The 27674-nt window shown below is 51.7% G+C and overlaps 1 protein-coding gene across 1 annotated transcript in view; it reads left to right on the top strand.

Annotated features, from left to right (window-relative positions):
• COL22A1 (collagen type XXII alpha 1 chain) overlaps nt 1-27674 on the top strand; it is a 221714-nt gene that overhangs the window by 104737 nt on the left and 89303 nt on the right. The window contains 9 exon segments of the mRNA XM_065902959.1: nt 516-569; nt 10466-10519; nt 16732-16785; nt 17445-17498; nt 18691-18744; nt 19672-19725; nt 24412-24456; nt 24975-25037; nt 25480-25533. Of these exon segments, the coding sequence (XP_065759031.1) occupies nt 516-569; nt 10466-10519; nt 16732-16785; nt 17445-17498; nt 18691-18744; nt 19672-19725; nt 24412-24456; nt 24975-25037; nt 25480-25533 (486 nt within the window).

The raw sequence follows: 27674 nt of genomic DNA, 5'->3' as shown, positions 1-27674 counted from the left end.
CCTTTCCTGTGCCAGTTTTCCTTGCTCAGTGGAAATTGATCGTCCTTAGACAATTTCATTTGTTTATCCAGACAGCCATTTTGGATATCACTGTGGATGGAGGGTCAGATAACCCAAGCCCGTCCTTGCCCAGCCAGCAAGATACAGCGAGAAAGGCACCAGGCTTAGAGTAAAGACACTTGGGTTCCGGACGCTGTCTTGTGTGTGCTTGACGCGGAGCACCGAGGCCGGGTGTTTGGTCCTCACTGTACTCGTCTTTAGAATGTGAACGATGTTGCCTACTACTTGGTTGTCAGGCACTCTTAATTACACCACATCGGTGCACGTATTTAAGTGTTATAGATTTGAAGGAATAAGACTTTCCCCCCCCCCGACCTCCCAGGTTCCCCATTTGAATGGGGTGGTATTTTCCTATCCAATGAGAGTGTCCAGACAAAGTATATCCTGTGATGTTTACTGTGTGTTTACCATGATCCATCTCTGTTGTTTTTTTCCCCTTTCTCTTTCTCCTAAAGGGTCTGATGGGTCCAGAAGGCAAGGATGGACCTCCCGGTTTGCAAGGTCTCCGAGTAAGTAAACTGTTTCTTTCCTGGTGCCCCAGGTCAACCACACGACCCCTCTATTTTAGCTGCTCACACAGAGGAGGTAGTACCAGTCTCCTGAGCTTGAGATGAATAATGGAAGCAGATTGAAGGGTTAACTGAGTTCATCGACAGTGGCTGAGGATGGGCTGTGTGCTCAGCCTCAAGCTGGGTCCTGGCTCATCTCCTGCAGACGTCTCTGTGGTTTTCCATGAGTCGTGTATATAGAAACTCACATCTCTGTGTGATCAGGGGACACTCAGTCCTGAGAGTACTGACCCAAGCTGGAGGCCAGCCAGGGCCTCCTGAAAGAGGTGATGCTTGAGCTAAGCCTTGAGGAGAGAATAAGAAAAAGTAGCCACGAGATAGTAGAGGTCTGCCCATAGGCTCTTAGCTACTCTTGAGTGAAGAATCCATATGATTTTTGAATCTCATAACTTCTTACGGTATTTCATTTAGCTTAATATAGCCCCCCTTTTCTTTTTGTCTGGATTGTACACGCCTTATAGGTTTGACTCCTGTATGTAGATAGAAGGTGTTGAGCACACCTGAGCTGGCTGCCCACCTTGGTGCCCCCCACCGCCGGAGACTCGGGCTGGCCCTCGGCTCTGGGCCCTCAGCTCCCAGCAGGGGGCCTCACGCAGCGTGGACACTCAGCTCCCATTTCCTGACCTCTGGCTCTAATCTTGGAGCGTCACGGTTTTTTAAAAAAATTTATTCAAGTCTAGTTGGTCTACAGTGTTGTGTTAGTTTCTGCCATACAGCAGAGTGACTCAGACATGCACATATACGCGTTCTTCTTTAACACTCTTTTCCATCATGGCTTATCCCAGGCCGTTGGGTATAGATCCCGGTGCTATACGGCCGGGCCTTGTTGTTTATCCGTCCTGTGTGTTTATTAGCAGTTTGCATCTGCTAATCCCAGACGTTTACTCTGCCCCTTCCCCCACCCCTTGGAAACCACAAGTCTGTTCTAAATGTCTGAGTCTGTTTTGTAGATGGTTTATTTGTGTCATGTTTTAGATTCCACGTCTAAATGATATGAAGTGGGGCTTGTCCTTCTCTGACTTCCCTCACTCAGCACGATCATCTCTAGGCCTTGTTGCTTTCTTTTTGTAATTGGAGTCACAGGGCAGGGCACCGAGAGTAATAGAGCATGTGCCAGGGGCCGAAAGGAGGGCGCCTGTCTCGCCCTGCATCCGCGGGGAGCAGGGGGTGATGACCACGCATGTCCTTGGGGACCCTGGCCACGCGGTGTCGCTGACTTGAGGTGCTCCATCCTGTGGGCACTGCTCGTCGGCGGCCTTTCCTGTGGACACGCGGCAGAGACGGCAGCCGATGTCGGGGTGGCTGGGAGGCGGCTTCCTGTTCCGTCGCCTCTGGCTGAGTCAGGGGGGCGTGAGACAGGGTGACGACTCGCTCACAGCCTTATCCCTCCCCTTGCCGCGGGTGACCTGCCTCGTCAGCGTACACTGAAGCGTCGCTCTAAAGATCTCCTAGACTTTTGGATAGCAGCCATCCTGACTGGCGTGTAATGGTACCTCATTGTGGTTTTGATTTGCATTTCTCTGATAATGAGCAATGTGGAGCATCTTTTCATGTGTTTGTTAGCCATCTGTATGTCTTCTTTGGAGAAATGTCTGTTTAGTTCTTTGGCCCATTTTTTGATTGGGTCATTTATTTTTCTGGAATTGAGCTTCAGGAGTTGCTTATATATTTTTGAGATTAATCCTTTGTCTGTTTCCTCATTTGCTATTATTTTCTCCCAATCTGAGGGCTGTTTTTTCACCTTACTTATAGTTTCCTTTGTTGTGCAAAAGCTTTTAAGTTTCATTAGGTCCCATTTGTTTATCTTTGCTTTTATTTCCAATATTCTGGGAGGTGGGTCATAGAAGATCTTGCTGTGATTTATGTCAGAGAGTGTTTTGCCTATGTTCTCTGGGCATACACACTGAGGAATCCAGATCTGAAAGAGACACGTGCACCCCAATGTTCATCGCAGCACTGTTTATAATAGCCAGGACATGGAAGCAACCTAGATGCCCATCAGCAGATGAATGGATAAGGAAGCTGTGGTACATATACACCATGGAATATTACTCAGCCATTAAAAAGAATTCATTTGAATCAGTTCTAATGAGATGGATGAAACTGGAGCCCATTATACAGAGTGAGGTGAGCCAGAAAGATAAAGAACATTACAGCATACTAACACATATATACGGAATTTAGAAAGATGGTAACGATGGCCCTATATGCAGGGCAGAAGAAGAGACGCAGAAGAACAGAACAGACTTTTGAACTCTGTGGGAGAAAGGGAGGGTGGGATGTTTCGAAAGAACAGCATGTATATTATCTGTGGTGAAACAGACCACCAGCCCAGGTGGGAGGCATGAGTCAAGTGCTCGGGCCTGTTGGGCTGGGAAGATCCAGGGGAATCGGGTGGAGAGGGAGGTGGGATGGGAGACCGGGATGGGGAATTCGTGTAACTCTATGGCTGATTCACATCAATGTATGACAAAACCCACTGAAAAATAAAAAAAATAAAAAAGACAAGACAAGGAAAAAAAAAAAATAAAGATCTCCTAGAGTCAGTGCTCAGGCTGCGATGGGGGAAGAGACGAGACAGAGATGAGCCGCAGGGACCTGGGAGCTGAGACCCTGAGACTAAAACATGGGTTGGGGAAAGGGATCCAGGCCCTTTACTTTAGAGATTAGCGACAGGCAGACAGCGTAATCCCCGGCAAGGTGAACACATTCATTTTGGACAAAGCTGCTGTTTTTCCACAATGAGGACGTGAAAGGGAGGGGAGGTCGGAGCCGGGCACCCCCTTCCCCACCCGCGTCTCCATAGCTGGCTCATCCCGCTGCCCTCTGCCGGTGGAGGAGGGGTGTTGGGCACTCACTGCGTGGCTGGGTTCCTGCCTTAGACGGAGGTAGAGGAGGTTCTCTGTCACACCCTCTCCTTCTCCAGCCGTGTCCACACGTCCGTTCTCCAGGTCTGGGTCTGCATTTCTTCTCTGTGGGTAGGTTCATCAGTCCTAGGACACATGGGGAAAGTAGCATGCACGTGTGTACACGGTCATGTGTAAAGGAGACGACTAGCAGGAAGCTGTTAGCACAGCGCCCTGAGAACACCAGGAGCCCAGCCTGGTGCTTGTGATGACCTAAAGGGTGGAATGAGAGGGGAGGGAGGCTCAAAAATGTATTTTTATATAATTTTATAAATTTATAAAAATAAATTTATAAATATAAACATGTATTTATATATATATATAAATTACATATAGAGTCATGACTGATCCACATTAATGTACAGCAGAGACCACTGCAACATTTTAAGGCAATTATCCTCCATTTAAAAGACAAAGAAATAAAGATTGGCAATTAGAGCAGACTGTTAAAAACAGTGATGAATGCAAAGATCAAGTGTACTTAGAGGCTTTTCTCTTTTTTGTGAATCTGGACAGATATGCTCTTTTAAATGTCATGTTTTTTAAGTTAGCAGACCTTGATATTTTAATAAAGAATACTATGCTGTCAGAAAAAGAAAAAGGAGGTACTCAAGCCTGTCTGAGGTTCTGATTTCCTCGTGCTCATCCGAACGAGGAACTGGGGAGAGGGTGGTCAGGGGAGCACTCTTAGCTGGAGCTGGCAGTGCTGCAGACCATCTGAACCCAGAACGTTCCAGAGTGGAGGCAGCCTGGCTCCAGGCCACTGAGGCAGTTGGACCCACAGGAGCTTCCACGAGGCTAAGTTTTTCCCAAGAATATTCTCCTGTGCCCTAATCATCCATCCCCAAATAGACATCCTGTCACTCTCACACCAGCCTATTTTAATTTGCTGTAGAGAACTTGTATTTTTCTTATTTGAGAATCCATTTATTTTTGTTTTTCTTCACTAAAATGTAAGTCTGTGAGAACATTATTTTTGTATTTGTAGCACTTAGAGGAGTGTCTCACATTTATAAATAAATATATATAAATGTACATGAAAATAAAGCATCTATAAGTGCATAAAATATGCCTAAATGTATAATGTCATTGTAAGATAAAATTTATAGATGCTTGCTCCTTGGAAAGAAAGCTATGACAAACCTAGACCACATATTAAAAAGCAGAGACATCACCTTGCCAACAAAGGTCCATTTAGTCAAAGCTAAGATTTTTTCAGTAGTCATGTATGGATGTGAGAGTTGGACTATAAAGAAAGCTGAGTGCTCAAGAATTGATGCTTTTGAACTGTGGTGTTGGAGAAGACTCTTGAGAGTCCCTTGGACTGCAAGGAGATCCAGCCGGTCAGTCCTAAAGGAAATCAAGCCTGAATATTTGTTGAAAAGACTCATACCGAAGTTAAAGCTCCAACACTTTGGCCACCTGATGTGAAGAGCCACCTCATTTGAAAAGACTTTGATGCTAGGAAAGAGTGAGGGCAGGAGAAGGGGGTGGCAGAGGATCAGATGGTTGGATGGCATCACCGATGCAATGGGCATGAATCTGAGCAAACTCCGGGAGATAGTGGAGGACAGGGGATCCTGACAGGTTGCAGTTCATGGGGTCACAAAGAGTCAGACATGACGTAGCAACTCAACAGCAGCATAATGTCGTTAGCATCAGATACAATCAGGGTTGCAAGAGTGAAAGGCTTGTGGATCAGGCATGAGTGCTGCCGTTGGGCAGCAGACACTCCTAGGTGGTGTGGGCAGGACAGGACCCAGGACTAGTCATCTGGTCACCTGGGTTCTGACCTTCCACAGAGAATTCCAGCTCTTTTTTTTTTTTTTTTTATCACTTTTACCACCTTTACCCATTTCACCCACCACCTACCCCCTCTCCTCTGACAACCACCAATCTGTTCTCTATACCTGTGAGTTCAATTTTGTTTTAGATTCCATGTTAAAGGTGAGATCGTAAGGTACTTGTCTTTTTCTGTCTGATGTATTTCACTTGGCATAGTGCCCTCAAGATTCATCCGTGTTGTTGCAAATAGCATGGTTTCTGTCTTTTTATGATACTATTCTATTGCATGTGTAATACTATGATACTATTCTTTATCCATTGTTACATCCTCGGGCATGTAGGGACCTTCCATGTCTTGTCCGCTGTAAATAATGCTGCACTGAACATGAGGGTGCATATGTCTTTTCAAGTTTTTCATTCCTTTGGATAAATATTCAGAATTGAGGTTGCTGGATCTTCTTCTTCTTCTTTTTTTTTTTTTTTTTTTTAGCAACCTCCATATTGTTTTCCACAGAGGCTGCACCAATCTTCATTCCCACCAGCAGTGGGCTTCCCTTTTCTCCACACCTTCACCAGCACTTTTATTCTTTATCTTTTTGGTAATAGCCATTCTAACACGTGTGACGTTACATCTAAATTGTGGTCTTGATGTACGTCTCCCTGATGGTTAGGGATGTTGAGCGCCTTTCCATGTACCCGTTAGTCATTTGTGTGTCTAGAATGTCCAGTTTTAAAGAAGAAAACTTGGTTCCTTCTGTACCTTTTACTTGGCTTGTATCTTGCTCTGTGGTCCTAGCCCCATCTGAAATAGCCTAGGTATCTTCTTTCCCCTTTGGATAAAAACAAGGTGGTGAGGGTGGGAAGATTTACTTAAGAGATTTCCATGCTGCCGGGCATTTAAACAATGTCAAATTTGAAATGTCTAAACTGAAGACTCATCATGGTGGAGAGAGTCTCTGAGATTGATAGTGAGAAATTTAATGTCCAGAAATATTAAATGACCTCCTTGCTCAGGGTCACTCAGGGCTCCTCCCACAAGCTGGGGACAGTCTCTTTGGTTCCTTTGATCATTTTATCAATGTTTTCTGGCTTCTTTCCTCTCTTACCAAGAGGTGAGACCTGAAGAAGTGATACTATCAAGTGTTATGCTATCTTTCTTACTAGAGATGGAGTGATCCCCAAGTGTCTTATGGTGGGCCTGATTGTGTCAGTTGCTTTAAACATAATTTTAAAAACAGAATCTATTCATACATGTGTATAACTCTAGTATAAGATAGGAAGGAGGTAACATTGGTTGAGTCATCCCATAGCAGGCATTTAGCTGTTTGTTCATTTGTTGTTTTTTGAACACATGATTTGCACTTAATTCTCACAAGGACCCTATGAGGTCTGGCAGCTTCAATCCCATTCTGCAGATGAGGAAACCAGAACTTGAAGGTGTAGGTCAGATTACGCAGCAGCACACAGATTACAAATGAGGAGGCAGGGATTAGAACCAGGGCATCCTGGATCCAACTGTTCCTGCCTTTGCTTTAGGATGGGGTGTGTATGTGTGTGTGTCCACAGACACACCAGAATTCTAAGCTGGACATTAACAGGCTTTTCAGTGGAAGCCTTGGAGAGATGTAGGACCTCTTAGTGGACTTCCCTGGTGGCACAGATGGTAAAGAATCTGCCTGTAATGCAGGAGACCCAGGTTCGATCTCTGGGTGGGAAAGATCCCCTAGAGAAGGGAATGGCAACCCACTGCAGTATTCTTGCCTGGAGGATTCCATGGATGGAGAAGCCTAGCAGGCTGCAGTCCATGGGGTCACAAAACTCTTAGTAGCTGATAGCACCTGGACCTCTTAGCAGCTGGAAGCACCTGTTCCGGCGGATGCACTGAGCACCCGTCACTTGCATCTCTGACTGCTGCCCTTGGAGCCAACGGGCTCATGTAGCTGAAAGTAGTCAGGCCCATCAGCTCCAATTTCTGGTAGACCTAAGAGAGAGAAGCATGAGAAGTCTTTTGTTGGTGGCAACCTGAGTTGAATTTGTTTTACTTTTCAATTTTTAAAGCCTTTTTCCTTGCCTTTGCCTGACCTGTTACCAGATGGTAACAGCATTGTTTGGATCACAGGCTACTGTTTGATTCCTGTCATGGCACGGAGCCAGGTTTATTTCAGGACACTCTAGGTTTTACCTGAGCACCTGGACTCAGCTCTCACCCATAGAAAATAATCATGTTTGACATTTGGAGGCATGGAGAGCAGGAACGGAGCAGAAGGACCACACGGCTCAGATTAGAATCACTTGCACAAGCAATCTTTCTGTCTGATAATGGTCCCACACGTGGCCGTGTTAACTCATCCTGCCTGGGAAGGAGATGCTCTTTTCAATTTATCGACTTCTCTCTTCTATAGGCAGACAGGTGGCCTTGGAAATAGTGGTCTTGCTCAGCATCCAGACATCCAGAATAGCTTGAGAACTCTGCCCTCCTTGATAAACCACAGACATTTATCCAAACAATGTGTCGGGTGGCAATTTAAAAGAGAAGAAAAAATGACAGGGAACAGGCCTATTGTGAATGAATGGTTCTTTATTGATGCATAGTTTGCACTGGCCAGCACTTATGAAATCCCCACACCCAAGTATAGGTCCAGAATGCAGAGGACACATAGCTGCTGCTACATCCACCACCTAGTGCTGCTGGCTCCACCAGTGACTTTACCATCAGCACCAATAACAGTATCAGCATCACCACCACCAGTACCATCAACACCAATAACAGTATCAGCATCACCACCACCATTTCCAGCACCACCACCATCAGCATTATCACCATGATCACCACCACCATCACCCCCACCATCATCACCACCATCATTCCCACCATCACCACCACCATCACCTCTGCCACGACCACCCACATCACCTCTACCATCACCACCATCACCAGCATATTCACCACCATTACAGTCACTGCCGCCATCATGACCACCATCATCACCACCACCTCCACCATCACCACTAGGTACTTCTTAATGTCAGATCCTGTGCTGCGCACTTTGTGGATATTATCTTATTTAATCTTTGCAGCGTTCTTCAGAGGTAGTGGTTTTGAAGCCAGATCTGCTTGACATGTGGTCTCTCACACACTTAAGGACTCAAAAGGGCCAGAACTCTGCTATTAGCATTTCTTCTTCAGTCACCATCATCTTCCTTCTCATCCTCATAACTATCTATTACATTTGCATGATGCTCTTTTATGCTTTTTAAATCATTTTCTCAAATATTGAATTATTTCTTCTACTATTGTCTTTTCACATAATTACAATGATTATAATTTTCCACATGAAGAAACTAAGACTCAGCAAGTTAAATGGCTTGCCTGTCCTCATCTACATTAGGTTTAGAACTCTTTCTTACAATATTGCAGAGGAAGGGGTTTGGGAAAAGAAAAGATCAAAGCCCTCTTTGATCACAGTGAGTGACCAAGTCCTCATAGCCACTTACTTAGAGCTCCATGCCCCACCCCTGGCGATTCTAACTCCTGAGTTCTTGAGTGACACCTGGGAATCTGTCTCAAATACGTTTTTGCCCTATTTTGCCAATATTTCTCATTATTGCTGGGACTTCATGAAAGAGGAGATACGGAGTGGTGTAGGACTTTGACAAGTTGAGATGGAGTGTGGGTCCTACAGACAGAGGTGGCTTGGCAGGCCAAGTCCTTGGGATCTTTGGGGCCAAGCTAAGCAGCGCACGTGAGCTGTGGTTTAGGGCTAGGAGCAGGGCCACCGGACGCCAGACTCAAAGGGCAGGTCAGAGGGCTGGGCTGGCACAGACACCTTCCCTCTGGGGGTGGGCAGTGCATGGGGACAAACCCGAGTGTGCAGGTGCAGAGAGAGGGGGGCACAGTTTAAGGAAGAGAGGAGATGCTGATGTCATCCAGCTTCTGTGGTCCAACAGACTGTTAGAGACGCTTCGTCGCAATGATCTCATCGTCAGAGCCCTGGGAAGTAAGAGTCACGTGTACAGGCCTCGCACACACAGCCCTGGGGCTGGATCTTAACCTCATCAGGTTCTAGCTGGGTCACCGGTGAGACTTGACTCTGAACCTTAGTGTCCACGCCTCCCAGGGGGACTGAGAGCGCCTGCATCCCGGAGCAAGGGGCTTCCTGCAGAGCGGAGACACAGGGAAAATACAGGAAAGCCCCAAGAGGGTTTGACACAGAACAGGTACCCAGAGCAGGTGCTCGAGGAATGCGGTTCTGATTCAGAGTCATGCCTTCCTTTCGTTTCTTGTTGCACTGCTCTGACCTTGTGAGGATGACTGTAAGGAAGAAAGCAGACAGGCGGTCCTTCCATCATCCACGTCCACGTATGATAGGGTACACCCTGTGTGTCATGAGGACTCGCCAGCATGCACCTCGCCCCTGTCCAGACGGGTAGACTCCGAGGCTTAATGATCACACCCCCACGGGATGACCAGCCTGGGTCATGCAGAGTAGCATGGATACTAACGGCAGAAGCGCAGAAATGGTCCACGTGACGTGCCTGCCCAGAGTTGAGATGCATCACCTTTTAATCCTCGTGCTGAAAGGTCTGTAGCTGTGAGAAAGAATGGAGCTGCTCCCCATGTGCTGACCCAGGAGACATCCGGGTTAAATCCTCAAGTGAAATAAAGCAGTTTATCAGCAGATTGTTATGCCATAGTTTCTAAAGAAAAAAGGGATAGAGGGAGAGAATGTGTGTGCATGTGTGGGCGCATTTGCATATATGTGTGTATGTGTGTGTGTGTACCTGTGCAAAGCTTTTGCCTAAACAAAATGCCTCTGGAAAGATCAACCAACACCTGTTAGGATTAGTTATTGCCTAGGAAAGGGAATGAGTGGCACGGGGCAGGACAAGGCCATTTTTCTCAGGTAAACCTTGCGGTACTTTTTAAAATGTGGGGCCCTGTGTTGCCAAAGTCATCCACGTTGCAGCGCTGATATCCAAAGGGGAGGCTTCCTGGCCCCAGACTCCCGCCTGACCCAGCTCTGCCTCCTTGCAGGGTGTCTCGAGGGGGACAGTCTGTTGTCAGGGGTTTCCTCCAGACGTGTCATTAGACGGGCTCTGGGTGTGGGCTGCCTGTTAATCCTGGCTTCTTCTTTTTGTCTTCAGGGAAAGAAAGGTGAGGCGGGTCCTCCTGGAGTCCCTGGCTTGCTGGGGCAGCAGGTAACTACTGTCTTCCAATCCTCTTCTTTAGCCACACTGCTTTCTCTGATTAAGGAAATGACAGGGTAGCAGTTCTCAGGTTGTAACCAGACTCTTGCATGAGTCTGAGCAATACTCATCAGAGCATCAAAAACAACGCCCCCCCTGCCTACCCCCTCAGGTGCTGGGAGAATGGCTATTCAGTCTCCTGGTGGGGGTAGGCCTGGAGGAGGGGAGACCTCCTCCCCCACCTCCTCCCCCTCAGCGTTCAGACTCCTCCCTGGTGCAGTGTCCTCTGGCCCCAGGCTGGTCCAACTCCCCACTCCGCCGTGGTCTCATATGTGCCGCCCCTGTGGCCCCCCATGGACCCCTCCAGCCACCCCGGCAGGTGGGCAGGCTCAAGGTCACCCTCTCCATTTCACAGACCAGGTAGGGGTGCGACTCCCCGATCCACAGACTCGCTGGGGGTCACCTGCTGCTCAGGAGACCCCTCCCCCCATCCCAGGCCACCTGGGCCCTGACCCCTCTCAGTCCCCCTTTCCTATAAATTCAGAGTCACTGTGACACCCTCCCCCCAACACACACCTCAGTGTAGACAGAACAGGGCGCTCAGCACTGGTAGTGATCACACCACTTTGTGGTCTCTTTGCTAATTGCACCAAAGCTCGCCACCGACCCCCAGCCCGTCTTCCTGGGATCAGGGTCAGTAAATTCCTGGAAGCACTGGGGGGATCACAGTTAGGGAGGCGGAGGTTAGGAGCTTAGGGTCCCAGCCTCGGCCACTTGCTGGCTGTGGCGTCTTGAACAAGTCCCTTCTGAACTTCAGCTTCGTCATTTGTTGCAAATGCCAATAAAAACAAAACAGGGTGATGATTTCAGCAGAAGGTGTGGGGCTGTGGCCCAGGTGCCGGGGTCCCAGTGAGGGCACAGTGAGCCCCAGGCGAGGTGCTGTCCCATCCTTCTGGCTTGGCGGCCGCAGCAGGCGGGCGGGCTCGATCCGGACTTGTCTGCTGGCTCCCCGCTGCAGTAAGGCTCAGCTCTGGCGCCCACTTGTTCCCGGTCACACTTCCTCCACACCCAGCTCTGCGATGGCAGCCACACTGTCCTTTAACGTCTGGGAGGTACCCACCCAGGGCACGCTGCTGACCACGCTTCCAAATGGGCTTTTCCCACTCTATGAAGTGTGTGCAGGGCACCCCGCATGCGAATCTCAGGCTTCATCATTCCCTCACATGCCAATCAGGCTGTAACACAGGCTAAGGGGCTGTAAAACCAGCCATTATTCATGGTCTTCTAAAGATGCCACACTCACTGTGACGTTTTGATGTTAATAGTGCAAGATAAAGAGTGTTTCTGCATTTGTTTTATGACCTTGTTTCCTGTGAGCAAAGCTTGTGTATTTCAAAAATTCACCATAAATACGGCTCCATCAAAATGCTTTAAGTTACAGAGTTTTTCCCCTATCACTGTTTTCTTGGCTACCCTGAAAAATATATTTCTTTCTTTTGTTTTAAATTTTGAAGCCCTTTTCCCTTTAACAAAATCTTTACTGAGTGCCAGGCCTTGAGCTGGATGCTGTAGACACAAATAGGATCAGCTTTCCCAGGACAGGGATTTTGCCAGAAATGGGGGAACCTGATAAACTTGGGGATCTTAGTGGTTCAGAACGAGATGGTGTAGAGTGTATGATAGGTACCACCTAGCTCCCTGCCTTGGATCACCACCCCATGGATGCAAAGCTGCATTCAAGCCCACCATGCCCACACCAAGAGCAGTGTTTCCCTGCTGGATCCCTGCCCAGCTCCGTAACTCACTCTCCCTAACTCACCCACACACCCACCTGCCCTGGGCCTGGCCAGTTTTCTCCTGCTTGCCATCTGTATGTTTGTTTGTCGATCATTCAGCAGGTGTTCACCTAACCCCCACTGTGTGTGGGTGCAGCCCTGGGAAGGGGAACCTAGCCGCTTCTGTCCATGCTTAGAGGAGCCAGATGTGACGGAGGCAGGGAGAGATGCCGAGAGAGGGACGGTCCTCCGAGCTAAGACCTGGAAGAGGGGCAGTCAGGGCTCTGGTTCTGGCGCACAGGTCATCAGCCTCTTGGGCCCAGAGGAGGGTCCCTGAGCTGGTCTGGAAAATCTGGGTTGATTCTGTCGCAGCAGAAAGTAAGTTCCCGGGCTTCCTGGCCTGACGAGAGGGCCGAGGGTCTGTCTGTTCAGTTTCTGCTCTTGTCAGATGCTCTCCCTGTGTTAGTATACAGTTGTGTCTGTTCTTTCAACCACCTGTGAGAAAAGAAGGCTTATCCCATTTCCAATCCAAAGAAATGGAGAAGTGAAAATGAAAGTGTTAGTCTCTCTGTCCTCTCTGACTCTTTGCGACCCCAGGGACTGTAGCTCGCCAGGCTCCTCTCTCTGTGGGATCCTCCAGGCAAGAATACTGGAGTGGGTAGCCAGTCCCTCCTCCAGGGGATCTTCCCGACCCAGGAATCGAACCAGGGTCTCCTGCGTTGCAGGTTGAATTTTTACCATCTGAGCCAGTAGGGAAGCCCCCAAAAGAAATGGAGCTTAGAGTTTAGTTAGTTTTGCTTTTACCAGGAAGAGCCAGCCTCAGGGTGAGCCAAGCCCCAGGGCAGCTGGCCTTCTGGAAGATGCTTTTGGTGCCTCTTTATCAGGATGAAAATGTTCACCTGCCAGAATGTTTTAGGCTCAGTATACACATTCTGGGTGGTGGCTCCTGTGTCCTGGCAGTCTTTTAGGAAAAAGTGGGAACTTGTGTCTGGTCTGGACAACTGTTTATGCGAAGGTATTGAGGTCAGCATGACTGGCAGACCCTTGAGTGGGTGGGAACACAGCCAGGGGAGGGGCCAACCCCAGAGGACTGAGTTTCTCGGACCCCCTCCCCTGAGGGGGGCAATCCTTGTGCCCCTGGAGCTGTGTCCTGGAGGAGGACTCACCATCATGAAGGAGGAGGACTCAGATCATGAACAACCTCTGAAAACAAACATTTCCAAGTTGTGCAGGAAGTGTGACTACATGCTAATTATGCAAGTAATTTTCATGCATCTTCAGATTCCATCCAATCTCATAAATCTATTCCAGTTGGAATGAGGTGGTTGTTAGGAATAGTTATTTGCCTTTCCGTTATCATTAATGCTGAATTAGGTTAATTGGTTATTTACACGTCACTGCGGTAATCACTGAGCACGCTGTGTGCAGTCACCATCGTCCCGAGAAGGATAAAACATTCCAGTAATAATAATTAGGCTTATTGGTTAATTGATAGAGTCATTACTCAGTTGTTTTTATTCATAATAATTAAAACAGCGATTTTGTTGTTAACATTTAGATCTATTGGCTAATTTGTCACTCTCTTTAATAATTAGGTGAATTAGTTATTTAGATATTGGCTTCCCTGGTGGCTCAGACGGTAAAGAATCTGCATCCAGATTCTATAGAACCCCAGAACCCAGGGTTTTATCCCTGGGTCGGGACGATCCCCTGGAGAAAGGAATGGCATCTCACTCTAGTATTCTTGCCTAGAGAATTCCATGGACAGAGGAACTTGGAGGTCTACAGTCCATGGGGTCACAAAGAGTTGGGCATGACTGAGTGAGTAGCATTTTCACATTGATGGTAAGAAGAGAAGAGCGTGAGCTGAGCTGGTTTCACACACCTTCGTTCATTGGATGGTATGAGGCCCCTCCTCTTTTTATCATCACCCTCTCCCTCTGTGTTTAGGCCTGCAGCCTCCACTCCCCGAGCTCGCGGGCATCTCCACCCAGTGCCTCACTCACTCACTGAAAACACTCAGCCGGTGTCCGCTCCACCCCGACACGCTCACCCGCTGCATCCCCACCGCAGCGCAGGGCGCCGTCACGGGTCCCCTTGTTCTGGTGACCCCGGTCTCTTCTTGCCCCTTCACTCCACACACCTGACCTGCTGTCGAGTCTGGTCAACTTCTCCTTCCAGATGCTATTACAGCCGAGTCAAACCCACTCTTGTGTTGCTTCTCCACTTCTAAAGCCGGGTCCCGGCCACTTCCCAGCAGCTCCCCCTCCCACCGCTGTGCCCCCCGCCTTCCCGGAGCCCTGTCTCCTGCCCCACACCCCCATTCTACTCCTTCACACTGCCTGGCGGTCCTGGCAACACACGGAGGTCTGCCCATTCTCAGGCCCCTGAAGCTAGCGTTCTTCCTTCCCTGGACTTCAGCTCTCAGCTTAGACGTGGCCCCTTCTGCAGGGCCGTTCTTGACCAGCCCCAGCCAGGATGGCCCCTCATTACAGGCCCAGTGATTTCATCACCAGGGCTTCCAGTCCCCAGAATGGTCCCTTTGCTTGCTCCATGTTTGTTCTCTCCATTATCCCAGCCCCCTGCCAGCTTCTAAGAGTGCCATCAAGGGGCCTGGTAACCTGTTTTTACAAGGAGCTTTCCAGGTGGTTCTGTGGCAGATGAACCATTCAGGATCCACTGCACGCGAGGGCTGTGTGACAGGTGGGGCCCTTACCCTCTCTGGGCCTCAGTTTTCCATGTTGTCAAATGAGGAGGTTTAATTTCTAGTTGTTCAGTTGCTCAGTCATGTCCAACTCTTTGTGACCCCCAGGGAGCCCGCCAGGCTCCTCTGTCCAAGGGGTTCTCCAGGCAAGAATGCTGGAGTGGGTTGCCTTTGCCTTCTCCATTAGTTTATAGCAGAGGATCACTAAATATCTGTCCACTCACACAGGCTGTGAGGCTGAGACAAGCGGTCAGCAGCACATGGAGGAGGGAGGGGGACGGCTTCAGACCAACGAGCTGGTCGGGAGGCCGGCTTCCTGGAATGGCTGCCTTGAAAGAGGCCAGCGTACTCCAGGGGCGTCGCATCACGGGAGGGATGAAAGCCAAGTGTGTCCGGTTTGCCATCGGAGGGAGAGCTGCGTGTGGTGGGAAGGGGCCTCAGATGAGCTCTGCGGGGCTGAGGTCCCTGTGAGAACCTCAGAGGTCAGGGTGATGTAAAAAGTTCACCTGGAACGTGCCTTCCAGAGAGGTGGGTCCTGGGAGTGCCGCCTGCAGGACTCCTGCTTTGCCTGGAGGTGAGCAGAGCTGAGCTGGAGCAGACGGGAGTGGAGAGAAGTGAGGTCACCAGCCACTTCTGGTGCCTCCATCTCCCATCCCTTAGAGGGACCCTGCTTGAGTACCTGCCCAGTCCCCCATCCAGCACTGCCCGGACACTCAGTTGCTCCAGGTCCAAGCAGATGTCTCCCAGTAAAAGCAGACGCTACCGCCCCCCCCCGCAAAGACTCGCCAGCACTCAGAAAGCCACGCAGAAAGCCAGGTCCAGCTGCCACCCGCAAAGTTCTGTTCCCTTCATGTCTTCTTCGCTGCCGGTCGTTGACTCAGCAGTGCCCCCAGCGGGAGAAAAGGGGAAGTGTCCGCAGCGGCGGCAACGGTGGCCTTTTTTTGGTGTTTACCACCCTCTAGTGGGCATGGGACGCTCTTCTCCGAGTGCACCGCCCACTCCCCAGCTGTTGGCAATCAAGTTGACCTCAAACGTTGAGTGAACATCTGCTGTGATCCACGCCCTGGGCTTGTCGCAGTGTGAGCAGAGGTGCAGGGGGTGCAAGGGGGGGCCCTGCCTTCAAGGGCACTTGAGTCAGGTGAGCACCGTCATGCTGGCCTTCAGCGTGGGGGACGCCGTGATTACTTTTCCCGGAGAACTGCAGAATGTTTCAGAAAGATGGAGACGTCCTTCTGAGCAGGGAGATGGGAGGGAGGGCATATGTGGAGAGACACCTGGACAAAGAAAGGCCAGAGGTGTGTCTCCCAGGACGTGTGAGGTGGTGAGAGATGAGGCTTAACAGAGCTCTTTATTCACCCCAGGTGATCCGATGCTGAATAATGCTTGGGAACAGCTGTTCTAGGAAATTCTTGTTAATGAATTAACTCTGTTTGTGTGTGTAGTCACACACAGACATATTTTAAATGCACAAATATTTTCAATAAATATCAGAATAGATACTGCACAGTTATGTGCCCATCACCCAGATAGCACACATGTTATCATGGTACAAGTTTTACTTCAGATCTTTTCTTTCTGCTTTTGTTCCTTTTGTTTTTTTTAAAACAATAAGGTATTTCAATAAAACTGCAGCCCCGCCCCCATCCCATCTCTTGATTCCCCATCCCTCTCCTCTCTCGAAGGTTGGTGCCACCAGGAGGCTGCTCCACACACGTTTGTCACCCAAGCCCCCTCTTTCTTTACAGGGCCCCCCAGGACCACCTGGCGTCCCAGGCCCCCCTGGATCCGGAGGCCCCCCGGTGAGATTGGTTTTGGCTTACTCTTCCCAGGGCACTTAGATGGAGGTTTCATGGCCCCGGGAGCCAGGGGCATCGTCGTGTGGAGCTGTCTGTTGGCTGTTTGTCCAAGGGCAGAGCAAAGGCATGAACGAGGAGGGCCCCGCCCGCAACCAGCCCCAGAGCCCCTTTAGACTGGAGCTCACACAGCTCCGGCGCCCCTTAGACTGGAAGAAGCTCCTGAGCTCACTGAGCACGTTTATGGCTGCGCCTAGAGAAGTGGGCAGGAAGTGTGGGGTCTCCCTTCCTGGGGTCTTTCAGCAGTGTGTGGGTTGGCTCCCCTCCCCCAGTTCAGGAGCAGCTGGGAAGGTTCCTGTGGGCAGAGCGGAGTGTGGGGGGCAGAGAGAGGTGGTTCCACCCACCCCGCCAGCGGGGCGTGAAGGTGCTGGTGGTCCCGACTGCAGCCCAGCCCAGCCCCGTGCTGGCCAGCCTGGGAGGCGTGTCGACTGCTTGGTTCAACGTGGCCCATACCATGGACGGCCAGATGCCCCCGAGGGGTGTCCACCCCGGGTGCCCTTGTCAGAGCTGAAGATCTGGGCTCCTGCCAGCAAAGGTGCTGGGAGAAGGTAGCCGATGCTCGGAAGAGGTCAGACTAACGGTTTCCCCGTGGTTCCCCTTGGCAGGGTCTTCCGGGAGAGATCGGCTTCCCGGGAAAGCCTGGGTCCCCCGGACAGGCGGTGAGTGGCTGGGGCACCCCTCCCCGCTCTCCCCTCTCCTGTCCTTCCACGTGGGAGGGGTTGGCCCTTCCGCTGGCCACCCAGGCTGCTTCCCGGTGGGTGACGCTCCGTGCCCTTTCCTCCCTGTTGGGGGGACCGGGGCCTGGCACCCGGCCTCCTCCTGCTCCCTTCCGTGGTGCCTGCCACATGATGTCTCCTGGGGATGCCCCCCGAGGACCCCTAGCCAGGCTGCAGATCAAGGCGCCCGCTCCTCAGGCCACTGCCTGTACACTGTAGCTCCGAGGCACAGTCGACAGCCCTCGGCTGTTTGAGGTGTGGCTTCTCGTCTGTGGGGATGCCACCGGGGGCCACGGAAGTAAAGGGCGCGGAGACACGAGGCTCGGTCCGGGACGTGGCAGGGTGCCTGCTGTGCTTCCTCTTTCCCGGTCAGCAGGATCCAGGGACCAGGCCTTCTCGATCCTCTTAGGTCCTGAGGGTGGAGGTCATCACACCTTAACGTTAGTTCGCACGAGCAGGGTGCAGATTCAAGCTGGGAGTCTCCTGCCTCTTGGCCGGCAGCTCTTCAGGGCAGGGTGATAGAGTGGCCTTGGGCCTCTGAGACCGTGTGACCGTGATGGGCGTCAGAGGTGATGGTCCTCGGGAGGCCCCTGCTCACCCAGAAGGAGTTTCCTTATTGCTGCTTGTCAGGTGGGGAAAGGTGTGGCACCCGCACCACTGATGGGGGCTCAGGTCGTTGGAGAAGGGGTGACAGAGGGAAAAGTCAGGCTGTGCAGCGTGGGCAGTTGTCCACCTGTGACTGGGCCCCGGATCCACAGGCAGCTATAGTCGGAGGCCCCGGGATGCAGAGATGTGGTGGCTGGATACTGGTGTGCTCGGCTCTGTGGAGCTCGGGGTACCACAGCGAAGGCTCTGGACATAAATCATAGTTGTGATGTCCACTCTCAGGTGAGCCTGTCCGAGCCTGGAGTACACGGTTAGCTGTCATCCACAGATGCTCCTGAACACCCATCCACATGGTTTCACCCACTGACAGCTTACAGCAGTGACAGCGCTCCCAGAAAGCTGGCACTCAGGAGCGGTCCTGCGCGTGAAGCCCCACGCCAACCAGCTTCTGGCTGCAGAATCCCGACATTCAGCGCAGTGCTGCCCTAACCGCGCCTTTTATGTTGGTCTGTTTCTTCCCTCCGCCCAGGGGCCGCCTGGAAAGGATGGGCTGAACGGACCCCCAGGCCTGCCAGGACCCAAGGTTAGTATGAGTTAGGGAACCCAAAACCCAGAATCAGAGAGCTCTTTGATGGTTGGGTGCCCCGGCTATGGATCACGTTTGGATCCTGAGTCATGCAGGGCTCGGAAATGTTTATATTCAAGGTCAGATATGGGTGAGCCCCTGATTCCAACCTAGGTAACTGGTGGAGGACTTGGAAGCCGAGGACTTTAAAATTATTCTATGAGAAATATGCATCTATTTTATTTGCAAGGAGGAAACCTTTTCAGAGACTCTTACACAATAAGACTTCAACTTAAAAATATTCTGGTGGGGCTCATTACAGTAAGATCATTAAGAGGAGTCAGAGGTTAACTGTCATAAAATTAGGAAGCAAGTTCACAGTTTACTCACTTCACAGGGACAATTAAAAAACCATACAGCCAACTGTTTAACAAGTGAACTTCACCTTTTCATGGCAAAGATACAGAAGCTCAAGGATGAATGTCAACAGTCCTTGCAAGGCAACTTCTGGATGTTACAGGAGTTTTCACCATCCCTTTCAGTAGGCAGACTTAGAAGCTCAACTTTTTCATGACAGAATACAGAATGCATACGGATTTAACTTAATTTACGAACATGTTATGTAAATATTCTCCATTCTCCTCTCTTTAAAAACAAAAGATAAGGGCTAACCAAGTATTTTGTCATCTCAAAAGCACTTAGGCAGTGTCTCCCCTGCTCTGAATCCCTCATTCCCACTCCCTTGAGTCTAAATCAGAAGCAGAGCCGTTGAATCTAGGAGGTGGTTGGAGCTGCTGTTTCGGGCCGCTGCGGTCTCGCAGAATTAAAGGAGTTCAGTAGCACGCGAGTCCGAGTAGCTTTCCTGCTTCCAGCCCGGAGCCGGTGCTCAGTGGCTCCCGTCCACTCCCGACTCCTGCTGTTGACTCTCCTCCGCCTTCCTTGCAGGGAGACCCAGGAGACAGAGGGGAGGACGGTTCCCCTGGACAGCGCGGCCCACGGGTAAGGACTCGGCCTTCCTTCCTCTCACGTCTGTTGTTCTAAGCGGGGTGTTCGGCGCTCTGTGTGAACCCCCGCTGTCAGAGCCGTGTAGGCTGGGGTCTGGCAGGGCACAGCCAGGGCCATCGCACAGGGACTGTCTGAAAGGCTGGGGCAGGTCGGGGTCAGTGGCGACACGCCCTGGGCTGATGACCGCCCAGAGCCACACCATGGCATGCCCAGGGAGAGGACCGGGAGTTCCTGGAGGCAGGGGACCCTGTAGCTGGAGGAGAGGACTCCCCACAAGAGAGCCTTGTCCTCGGGAAGAGGGGCAGCCTTGCTGACCAGCCTGTCCTGGGAAGGGAGGAGCCAGGGGGTCAGTCCCCGGACCCCGTCCCCTGAGTTTCCCCTCCCTCCGATGTCCCTTCACACCTGACCCCTGCAGAAGGCAAGGAAGCCTGGGGCTTCTGGGGGTGCAGACGTGTGGAAACTGGATCTGCGGGGGGAGCGGAGGCAACCCACGTGCCGTGCAGAGGGGGCACCTCCTATGGGTGGGGGCCCAAGTGCTGGATATGGGTGACTGTCTATATGCGCTGTGGGTGTGTATATGGTGTGTATATGGTGTGTGGGTGGGTATGTACATGTGTATATGGTGTGCGTGGGTGTGTACATGGTGTGGGCGTCTGTATGTGGTGTGTGTGTGTGTGCGAGGTGTGTGTGTGGTGTGTTTGTGTGTCGTGTGTGTGTGTATGCAGTGTGTGTGTGTGTTGTGGGTGTGTACATGGTGTGTGGGTATGTATGTCATGTGTGTATATGCGGTGTGTATGTATGTGAGGTGTGTGTGTATGTACATGGTGTGTGTGTATGCCGTGTGTGTGTGTTGTGGGTGTGTACATGGTGTGTGTATGTATGTGAGGTGTATGTGTGTATGCAGTGTATGTGTGTATGTGAGGTGTGTGTGTGTGAGCTGTGTGTACATGGTGTGTGTGTCTGTATGTCATGTGTGTGTGTGTGCAGTGTGTGTGTATGTGTGTGTGTGTTGTGGATATGTACATGGTGTATGGGTCTGTATGTCATGTGTGTATATGTGGTGTGTATGTATGTGAGTGTGTGTATGTGTGTGTATGCAGTGTATGTGTGTATGTGAGGTGTGGGTGTGTGGTGGGTGTGTACATGGTGTGTGTGTGTTGTGGGTGTGTACATGGTCTGTGGGTCTGCATGTCAGGTGTGTATGTATGTGAGGTGTGTGGGAGTATACATGGTCTGTGGGTCTGCATGCAGTGTGTGTGTATGTGAGGTGTGTGTGTGCACGTGTGTGCATTTGCAGGCGCCTGTGCTTCTGGAGGGGCCTGTGCCCAGACAGAACCTCGGTGGGGGCCCTCTCCCTCACACTCTGCTCGGGTAAGAGCTAGTTAAGGGCTGTAACTGGCTCTTGGAGACCGCCCTCCAGCCCCAGCCCACAGCAGCCACCTGCAGGCTCTCAGTAAGGGCTCCCTGGTGGCCGACTGATAACCAACAGCCCAGAACGGGCACAGGTGTGGCCTGGACTTGGCCCAGTGGTGACCCTGCTGTCCCGGGAGGCAGGACCCGGGTCACCTCAGTGGCCAGTGAGGGACTGATGGGCAAATCCCTGGACCCTCAGTTCCCTGTGGCCTCACTTTTTCAAGAAGTGATCATTCTTTAGTGAAGTTGCTCAGTCATGTCTGACTCCATGCAATTCCATGGACTCCTTGCAATTCCATGGACTGTATAGTCCATGGAATTCTCTAGATCAGAATGCTGGAGTGGGTAGCCTTTCCCTTCTCCATGGGATCTTCCCAACCCAGGGATCAAACTCAGGTCTTCCTCATTGCAGACAGGTTCTTTACTAGCTGAGCCGTGATTTAGACCAAATTAAAATGGAGCAGAACACGCATGGATTATCATTGCCCGCCCTGCTCAGGATGCCCAGTGGATTCCTTGTGGAAAGCATCCGCTAGGAGCCGTTGCACCCCGGATTCCTCAGGGCTCCATGAGCCAGCTTATCATGACTTGCAAGCGTAGCCCCCTCCATCTTTTAAGACTCAGCATTCCTGTTTTTAAAAAATATCTGTGATTGAAATGTAATGATATGTAACTGGCTGTGTTTTGGCCCTCAGTTGCTCTGGGGTAAATCATGTGGTGTTTTAAACACCAATGGCCACCTTCCTATTTTTGATTGATTGGCTGAAATTTGATCATCTTCCAGAAATAACTTAAAGCGTTTGCATAGGTCACTATTATTTTTCATTTTTGACTGCTAGGACTTTATGGAGTCAGCCAGACCTGTAAGCTGTGTTTCCTCACATCTGTGAGTTGGCTTATCCTTCTGAGCTTACAGTGTATAAATTCCCATGTTCCATTCAGCAGTCTTCAGAAGAACCTGTTCCCATCGAGTTCCCTGTGTGGACGGAGTAGATGGATCACAAGTATTGGGGTGAATTTGAGGTGCCCTTGGAGTTGTCTTTCATCTTTCCATCTACATGTTTGGTATTTATGCTCGCCCCTTGACTGAAAGTTTCAGAGAGGTCCATTACTACAGCTCATCTGCTGTTTTTGTACGATTTCTAGTATAGTGTAGTGCATTTAAAAATTCTCTCTGGGAAGTTGGAAACAATTTCTGCAGTTACGTTGATTTTAGAACATACTTTGTAGCTGCGAAGGAGACCTGGCAGGAGGTCTGTTTCTTTATTTTGACATCACGCCTCATAAAGATAAGTATCTCCAAAGAAGGTCGTGGATGCATCCTGGACGACGGGTCTCGAGTCCACTCGGAACAGACCGGCTGCGGGATGAACGGGTGCATCGCCCTCTTGGGCTCATGTCGAGGATTCCAGGAGCCGTCCAGACCTTCGTGGGTCATGCTCTAGCTTAGGATTCACAGCACGGATTCAGGAGGCACTTCAGGAGGCCTTCAAAATGCTTGCTACCCAACCTCAGCACCACTTCCCACCCAGTGCCTTTCCAACTGTAAAGATTGTCTTGTCCTAGCAGATTTAAAGTGACAGTTTGTGTAGCAAGTGTTTGCACAGATCCGGTAAGAGCAGCTGTTACTAATTGTGCTTGTGAACACTGGGAATTGATGGGGAAAGTGGAGTGCATCTAGAATTTCTACACGCTCTGACTCAGACACCAGTGGCCCTGGTGGCCCCAGAACTGCAGGATAAAACGCGTGCTTCATGCTGAACAATGCTTTTAGTTTCTTTACTTTCTCTTTTTTTCTCTTTCTCAATATGTGGTGTAGCCTTCACTACCACTGGGGTCTAGCATAGCTGCAGGGAGGACCTTTATGTGTTTGCATAACCACTCATTCATTCATTCATGTATCCACTTACCAGAAAACCAAATTTCCTTATGGAAATCTACATGAAGATTTTAATAAGGATCATACTTAGCTTCCCTGGTGGCTTAGACGGTAAAGAATCTTCCTGCAATAGAGGAGACCTAGGTTCCGTCCCTGGGTCAGGAAGGCCCCCTGGGGAAGGGAATGGCAAGCCACGCCAGTATTCTTGCCAGGAGAATCCCATGGAAAGAGGAGCCTGGCAGGCTAAAGTCCATGGGGTCGCACAGAGTCAAGACATGACTGAAGTGACTGACTATGCGCCCATGCATAATGACGTTAGAAACTGGCATTCAAGAAGTTAGTGTTTCTGAAGACATGTGGCTCATTAGAAATTGCAGTCCCTCCCCGCTCCTCCCGCCACAGACCTGTTTGCCTCAGTGACTTACAGGCACCTGCTGAGCGTGGGGTCAGAGAGTGGGCCCCTCTGGTCCTGCACCCCCCGCCCCCCACTTCAGCAGGACCAGGAAACGCTGGTCAGAAGCCTGATGCCAGAGGACACGACTTCATCCACGTGACTGGAAGCCGCGTAGCCCTGCTGAGGGCTTGCTTTCCAGCGTAATATAAGTTTGGACATTTAAGCAGCATTTTACCCGAGACTGGCCTTTATAGCAACACACCATGGGAGGGGAAATGGACCTCTTTCCTGCCCGTGAGTTCCTCCACCCTCAGCAGCCTGTGTTAACCAAGGAGTCTGAACAACTGCGGGCCGCTTGGTCAGCTCGGACAAGTTCATTAATAGCTTCTCCATCACTGGACCTGGCCTAGGGTCTGAGTTCCCCCTGAAGGGGAGCAGAGCTCAGAGTCGGGGTGGCTCCAGGACTTACAGGTTTTGGCTCCCTGTGGTTCTAAACTGTGTTTAGAATCAGAATCACTGGATCCAGCCTGTGTAAACTCCCATCAGGGCAGCTCCAGAAACTGTTTCTTTTGAGGGAAGGTCAAGCCAGTGTGGGGCTTCCCGGGTGTCACTGGTGGTAAAGAATATGCCGACCAATGCTGGAGACGCAGGAGACTCGGGTTCCATCCCTGGTTCTGGAAGATCCCCTGGAGGAGGGAATGACAACCCACTCCAGTATTCTTGCCTGGAGAACCCATGAACAGAGGAGCCTGGCAGGCTACAGTCCATGGGATCACAGAGTCAGACGACTGAGCGTGCGTGCAAAGACCACATGGGGGGTGGAAGCCTCTCTCCAGAAACGCTCAGCGCCCGGGGCTGCGGCGCCTGTGCTGCTTGTGTGAGAGTCGAGGGTGTGGGCGCCAGGTGCCCTGAGTCTGTGGGATCGCCTGGGGATGACGGCCATCTCTGCAAACGTGAGTGGTCAGTGACGGGGTGTCTGTCATTCTGTCTGCAGGGTGAAGTTGGGGAGCAGGGCCTGGCCGGCCGACCTGGAGAAAAGGTCTGTTCATTCATTCATTCGTTTGTTCATCCAGTGCATTCTTTGTTAGTATCTGCTGCCCTGTATCGCTTGTCTCCTTGGAGCTCACAACACGCCTGTGTGCCTTCGTCTGTTTTCCCCGTGACTGTCAGCACGTCCTGTGCGTCCCTTGCTGTGTTGGGTACCAGGGTCGCCACTGTCAGCCAAAGGCACTTGAGCCGGTGCAGCGAGTGGTGCCATGGAGGTGGCAGAAGGGTCCCAGGAGGCCCCCCACTCAGGCTCGGGGGATGTCAGGAGAGGTGGCTAGGAGGTGACATCGTGGCTGATCCAGAGGGATGAGGAGTCGGACAAGAGAGGGGAAGTAAGGGTTCCCAGGCGAGGGAGCGCAGAGTGAGCCCACGCCTGGGGCCGCCCCCGGAACTGCGTGTAGAATCCCCCTCTCTCCGCTGCTTTGTTTCCACGTTACCCTGCTCCTTCAGGGGTCTGGGGGCAGCCTCCTTCCTGAGCCCACCAACCGTGGCACTGTGTTCTTTCCGCAGGGAGAGGCAGGGCTCCCAGGCTTCCCAGGACTCTCAGGTGCGCGGGGAGAGAAAGGAGACCAGGTGAGTGGTGGGTGCTTCTTGCCAGCGAGGCCACGCGCCGCGCCCGAGGAGAGAGCCCCCTGTCCTGGCTTGCACGCTCGAGGATGGGCTGACCCAGGATGGGGTTAGAGCGTTTTCCCCAGTGTTTATGGAAGAGGAGAGGTGGGCAACGGGGCCACCGTGGGCCATGCGCTGGAACGAGGGGACAGCGGCCATCTGGAAGTGGAGTAGCTTCAGATGAAATTTGTGGGAAAGACGGGGGGCGTCAGCCGTCAGGTGCCAGATGGAGCATTTGCCCCTTCACACAACCAACACGTCCCTTGATCTCAGTCCTCACCGTGGCAGGGCAGGCTGGGGAGACAAAACAGTATTTTGCCCAGGGTCCCCTTGCTCTCGCCTGGAAGAGGCAGCCGTTACACTCAGTCATATTCTAATGTCTCCTGGTTTTATCTTTTCTCTGTAGGGAGAGAAAGGGGCCCTGGGGCTTCCGGGCCTGAAAGGCGACCAAGGTGCAAAGGTAGGAGCTGCTGCCCTCGTCCTGGGCGTCGGTGCTGCGTGTCAGACAACCGCCCGTCCATTGTTCACGTGCAAGGGGTCCCGTGCTTGAAGTCTCAGCGGTGGCCTGGGCGGCGGTCCTGGTTCTCCCCGCTGCGGTCCTGAGCATCCCATCTGATCCCCGTGTCTCCCTTGCTGGCCCGAAAGCAGAGCTGCCTGTGTAGGCTGGCATCCATGGGCAGTTGGCTGCAGGAGCCCTTGCAGATAACTGAAATCTGTGGATGCCTGAGTCTCTCATATAAAGTGGTGGAGCCTGAGAACCGTGGGCCTCCAGGAACCAGCGCCAGGGAGGTGGGACCCACCACAGCCCAGGGTCATCATGGCGATCACAGCACACGTAGTGACTCGGGTGATCCCGGCGACATCCAGAGGCGGGTCGGATTATCAGCAACACCCCCAGTTTATAGATGAGGACACTGAGGCACGAAAGGGCCAGGCTGCTGGCCCGGGGCTGTGTGGATGGAGGGCGGTGGGAGTGAGACCTGACCATACTCTAGGCCCAGCGTCCAGGCTCCGAGTGGGTCCACATGGCACACCGGCCTGGCCCTGGGGGAGCCTGGGCAGCCTCACACCCAGCGAGGCCCTGCAATCCCCCCTCTGCTGCCTGGGGGGCCACCTGGTTCTCCTAGTTTGAGCTCTGCACCCTCCGTGTCCCACTCTCCTGCCCACCATCTTGCTCAGCAGCCCCCATTCCTGCTCCCAGGCTGAGGGCCAAGGTCTTTGTTCTGAACAGACCTGCAATCTATAAATAGAGATCCTGCAATGGAAAGGGCTTTGGTGGATAAGCTGTTCAGGCCCGCGGCTCTCCCGGACTTCTCAGAAAAGCAATTTCTATTTGAGAAACTCATTTCCAAGATGCAGAGGACTCAGTGAGGCCATTAAGCCCTTTTATTGCTTTGGCAGAATTGCCGGGGCCACGGCAGAGTCGCATTCAAGCTTCCGAAGAATCTGGCCTGCTTTTCTTTGCCTCTAGAGAAATATGTCATCATAGACAGTTCTGGGTTTAAAAAAAAAGTGATGTTGAAGCAACATCGCCCCCTGCTGGCCGTGCCTGGGCGTCCCTTCCTCAGCGGTTTGGTCCACTTCTTCCCCACCCCACATTGAGAGCCTTTTGATCCCAGGGCATCTCTGAGAGGAGGGTGATAACGCCCCTGCGTCAGCTGGGGCTGAGACACTTAAACTGCGGAGAAGCGGGGATGGCAGTCCACGCCAGCCTCATTGACTCCAGGGCTCAGAGACCCTTCCCCAGGCAGGCATCTTTCTCCAAGCCAGAGAGCTCCTGGGCTCTGCCCCGCCAGCTCGCCCCACAGCATCGAAGGCGGGCGAGGCTCCTCAGGAAGGTGGTCTTGAGGCCCTTGGGATTGGATACACATCTCTCCTCCAGCCCCCTTCTTGTTTATGTCCGTTCATACCTTGTACTGTCGTGCTAATGGTAAAGAACCTGTGTGCCAGTGCTGGAGACGCGGGTTCACTTGCTGGGTCAGGAGGGTCCCCTGGAGAAGGATGTGGCAGCCCACTCCAGTGTTCTTGCCTGGAGAACCCCATGGACAGAGGAGCCTGGCGGGCTACAGTCCACGGGGTGGCAGAGAGTTGGACATGACAGACTGAACTCGCCTGCACGTGCATTGCAGTGGGAAACCCTGAACTTGGATGGTCTGGATGAGACTGGTTCTGGAACATGTGGTCAACAGTGTCAAGAGGAGAAGTGGGTGGACTCAGCACTAAGGTGCTGTATTCTCTCTGAAGCTTCTACAGCATGGTCAGGGGAAGGCCTCGCAGTGGTTAGGGGCGTGGGCTCAGAGTTTACCACCAGGCTGCCCCAGCTGCTCTCTGTGTGGCTTTGGGCAGGGGCCCGAGTGTGGCCCTGCTTCAGTTTGCTCACCCGGGGAATGGGGCGCACGTGAAGCACCTCTGCTCCAGGCATCTCAGTGGCGATGAAGGGAATTAATGCATGTAGAAAAGTGAGCTGCTACCTGGGATTAAATCCTGCATAACCATAGAAACAAGCATAGAAAACAACGTAACCACTTAAAAAACTTTTTAATTGAAGTATAGTTGATTTACAACGTGGGGCTAATCTCCGCTGTATAGCAGAGTAACTCA

The sequence above is a fragment of the Muntiacus reevesi genome, chromosome 12 (assembly GCF_963930625.1).
Source record: "Muntiacus reevesi chromosome 12, mMunRee1.1, whole genome shotgun sequence".
NCBI classification, from domain to species: Eukaryota; Metazoa; Chordata; class Mammalia; order Artiodactyla; family Cervidae; genus Muntiacus; species Muntiacus reevesi.
This window is presented reverse-complemented; position numbering and strand designations above follow the sequence as displayed.